General features: G+C 35.1%; 1 protein-coding gene across 1 annotated transcript; it reads right to left on the bottom strand.

Annotated features, from left to right (window-relative positions):
* On the bottom strand, window positions 1-3,614 carry LOC311278720 (H-2 class II histocompatibility antigen, A-D alpha chain-like). Its single transcript, XM_084389729.1, has 4 exons — window positions 3,549-3,614; window positions 1,186-1,431; window positions 497-781; window positions 1-373 (listed from the first exon to the last, which is right to left on the bottom strand). Exons 1-4 carry the CDS (start codon window positions 3,604-3,606, stop codon window positions 252-254), a joined length of 711 nt encoding a protein of 236 aa, XP_084245855.1. The 5' UTR covers window positions 3,607-3,614; the 3' UTR covers window positions 1-251.
* Between the last annotated feature and the right edge of the window lie 398 nt (window positions 3,615-4,012).

Below are 4,012 nucleotides of genomic sequence, written 5' to 3'. Positions count from 1 at the left end.
AGAGATGCAATCAATTGTAGAAGATTTTTACTGAAAAATGTTTTGCCGTTTCATCAGCAGAAGTCAGCTCAAGAAGAAGAACTCAGCAAGAAGTTTGTAGGCCGCTCTGTGTACACATTTAATACAGCAGCAATTATACTCTAACACAGGTCACTATAAACACCATTATTTCAGGTTGAATGATTCTGAAATATAAATTCTACATATGGGCTGTTAGTCAGAAGCACTTTCAGAAGAACTTTGCTTCCAAGTCAGTTGCAGTTGTTTCCTTTAATGAGGAAGAAAGTTCCAGCTGCGACTCCCAACAATCCAAGAGTCAGACCCACTCCACAGAAAACAGCTGGACCAACGCTTGGGAGGGCAACATCAACATCTGAAGAAAAAACAACATGAATAGGATATTGGAGGTTGCGTGAAATATTAACAGAAAGAAAAAAAATTATTTAGCTGCACTGAAATCTAATATCCATTCCTTGGATTTGAAGATGGCACTCACCCCATGTTTTGGTCTGAGGTTGACTCTGAAGGGCTATGTGGATCACAGTGCAGCTGTACATGTCTCCTTCAGTAGGTGTAATCTTTAAAGTAGAGAAGACGCTGAAGGTACCCTCTGCCCTTGGACGGTACTGACTTAAACTCATGCCCTCTGTCACATTAACATTATTCTTAGTCCATGAAATGCTGATAGATGGAGGATAGAAGCCGGTCACATGACAGATGAGGGTGTTCTGAACACCTAGTTGTACATCATCCCTTGGATAGATGGATGTTTGTGGTGCATCTAGAAACAAAAAAATATATATATTTTTAATTAATTCAAACAAATATAGATTTCACAGTAAACTTTTGAGGCAAAACTTGATTACACTGGATGCATATATGTAACTATAATTTAATTTCTGTTTCCAGATTAAAAGATCACTTCATGCATCATAGGGTAAATCATGAATTTGGCTTTGAATAAAATAAGGTTAAAAGTAGCATTATTATTAAGAATTCATAACGAGAGTTAAATTGTTATGTTGTTATAACTGTCTATACCACTGACTTTTAAAGCATTTGTAGATGGGATATTAATTAGTAATGATCCCCTTTATAAAGAGTTAACATATCCCTGTATGTGCATATGCAGTATTGATGTTCATTGAAAAATGTAAGATTTAATAGCACATTTTCCTGCCTTACCCATTTCTGGTGGTGGGCTCTTGAAAATGTTAGTCAAAAAAGCTACATCACTTTTGCATCCTTTCATTTCAACAACACTTGTTTCATAAAAATGAGGAAATACAAGAGGATTTCCAAAATCAGGTATTGTTACTACTCCTCTCTTCTGATTAAAGTCGGCATGCCACATTTCCTCTCCATCAATTCCATGCATATCCTCTCCATCGGTCTCAGAGCATCCATGAATTCCAAAATATTCATGGAATACTGAAATAGAATGAGCATAATAAAGTCAATATAGTTATACACATGAAATAGCCATGACTCTGAGTCAATTATTTCGCTTCTACTGTTACCACACCCTCAAGACATGATTGTTGATGGTTTATTTCAAGACATTTGTAAGGTTTTTGTCTTTAAAACAATATTTTGTGTAGGATTTTTTTTTTACACATCTCATCCCAAGCCTCCTAATTCCAAAACATCACTTTGTTTGTGTTCGAGGGGTTCACATTTGCATTATTTTTTGGATCTTTGCGAAAGGTTTGATTTAACATACAGTATATGCTATAATAAACCAAAGGTGTTCTTTACAGTATGTTTTTATATCAGTTCTACAGAGCTCTACATTAATTCTTTTTATTTATCACATGATGATAATGACTTCCACAGCTAACAACTTAACAAAGGCTAAAAGGGGTATACAGGAATAATAGTTCAGGAAAGGGCTGTTACAGTGATTCTGGCATGTGTAGTAAGCAACATGCATGAACTAGGAATATTTTAATACAACCACCCTGAGTACCCTAAAACCACACAGAATACCGTGTACCCTAGCAAGCACAAGACAACCACACAGAGTACCTTAGCAACCGAATAGCAACACCCTAGCAACCACCCAGAATACCTTAGCAAATGCATAGCAACACCCTAGTAACCACCCATAATACCCTAGCAACCACATAGCAACACCCAAGTAACCACCCAGAATACCCTAGCAGCTGCATAGCGACACCTTAGCAACCACCCAGAATACCCTAACAACCATATAGCAACACCCTAGCAACCACCCCGAGTACTAGCAACCGCCCAGGATACACTTCATAGCAACACCCTGTCTAATATTTTTAATCTATCTATCTATCTATCTATCTATCTATCTATCTATCTATCTATCTATCTATCTATCTATCTATCTATCTATCTATCTATCTAAATGTTGCCTTCAACACATTATAACTTTAAGCTTTAAAGCTACTATAAACTTCAAACTTCTTCAAACTGAAAACCTTCAAACTTTTCACACTTTCTGATCAGGCTTACTCAAGGCAACTTTGTATCAATGAACTTTTTTATTGAGTTCAGTACTGCAAGGTCTTTTTTCAAATTATCCACTTAAAAACCCCAGTACAGGCTGTGTAATGCTGGCCGGTACTGTTGGCATTATACATGCTTTTTTTTTTTTTTTTTTTTATGTCACTGGGGTTTGAAATCAACTGCTTGTGTTTTCATGTAGAGTTACCTAATAATATATGCTACCTATCAGAATGTTCTTCCAATGCTATGTTTTCATAATTATAACTTCTAAGGTCTATCCATTCATTTTCCAAAACCATTGGAGGGTCATAGATTTAAAGTGTTGGAAGCAAAACCTATGCAGATGTAGTGTTTGATTGTAATCAATAACTTCAACTATTCAGTGCATAAGTTAAGTTAAGTTCAGTAAATCTTTAGCCGATTCTGACTGGAATCATGTACACATCCTTACATGTACATTTCAGAATATGTCTTTACATTAGTTGTCTGTTAATATTTTAAAAGCAAGAACCTTGGATCAGAAAAAAAGTGTGACCCTAAATAAATAATATAGAAAAATATGTATGGAATTTATTGAATACAAGAACATTTAAAAAATACAAGAACATTCAACAATGATGTGTTCAGATAACTGTCGGCTATTAATTGTTTAGAGAGCATTACCTGCAACTGTAGTCTATTCAACTCTCAAATCTGACAGAAACTTGTCTTGCCATGTCTTCATTGACTACAACTTCTGATAACACATTGCATAGACATTCTAATCATTGCTGATTTTTAAGTGTTCATTGTGTTTTATGACGACATTATGATGGAGTACTATAACATTTCTAAAGGTGATTTAAAACATGTACATTAAATAGTTTTTGTACCAAGAGTTTTGAACATTACTTGTTACTTGTGGAAAATAGTACCAAGAATACAAATTTTACAAACCAAATTGTGTGAAAGGAAACACGTAAAACCCTTAACAAAAACACAAGCAGGTTTTGAACGAACGACTAATGGTGTTACACATGATCAGTTTTGTCATTTTACAATTTCCTGATTATAAAACTTTAACTTACATTCAGCATCAGTTGAAAGAACAACAGCAAGGGTGAGAATGGTTATGTACAGCTCCATCTTGATAGACGAGAGTCGAGCAAACGTCAGATAAATATTTAACAGAGGTGAAAAATCAGGTATTTCCTCTGTAAAGGCTTTTGCATCATCCACTCAGAGTTTGACCCACAGAGTGACATGACTGTATCTAGGAGGAATAAAAGGTTTTCCTCTTTCACCTGTCAGGCAGCTTTCTAAACTTTTTTTAAGTCTTCAAGTGTAAATACAAAACTGCAGTGACAAACTGTTTTTTTTTTTACTGCTAAAAAAAGTAATGAGCTTTAGTATGGGTGAGTAACTCACTCAGTTCTGTGTTAAGATTGTGGGTTATTTTTGCATGTCAGATTGTTAATATGAACTTTGAACCTTACATTTTAAAGCATATCAAGTTAATACACAGTCACTGTTTGGCCAGAGTCTAACCAAC

Source organism: Rutilus rutilus, assembly GCF_951802725.1.
Source record: "Rutilus rutilus genome assembly, chromosome: 19".
Taxonomy (NCBI): Eukaryota; Metazoa; Chordata; class Actinopteri; order Cypriniformes; family Leuciscidae; genus Rutilus; species Rutilus rutilus.
The sequence above is the reverse complement of the archived record's forward strand: the minus strand, read 5'-3'. Positions and strand labels throughout refer to the sequence as shown.

Coding starts and splice junctions, on each gene's coding strand:
- LOC311278720 (XM_084389729.1), bottom strand. CDS start 3,606: ATGGAGCTGTACATAACCATTCTCACCCTTGCTGTTGTTCTTTCAACT. Junction 1,432..3,548: donor TCTTTCAACTGATGCTGAAT/GTAAGTTAAAGT, acceptor ATTCTATTTCAG/TATTCCATGAATATTTTGGA. Junction 374..496: donor ACCTCAGACCAAAACATGGG/GTGAGTGCCATC, acceptor TTTTTTCTTCAG/ATGTTGATGTTGCCCTCCCA.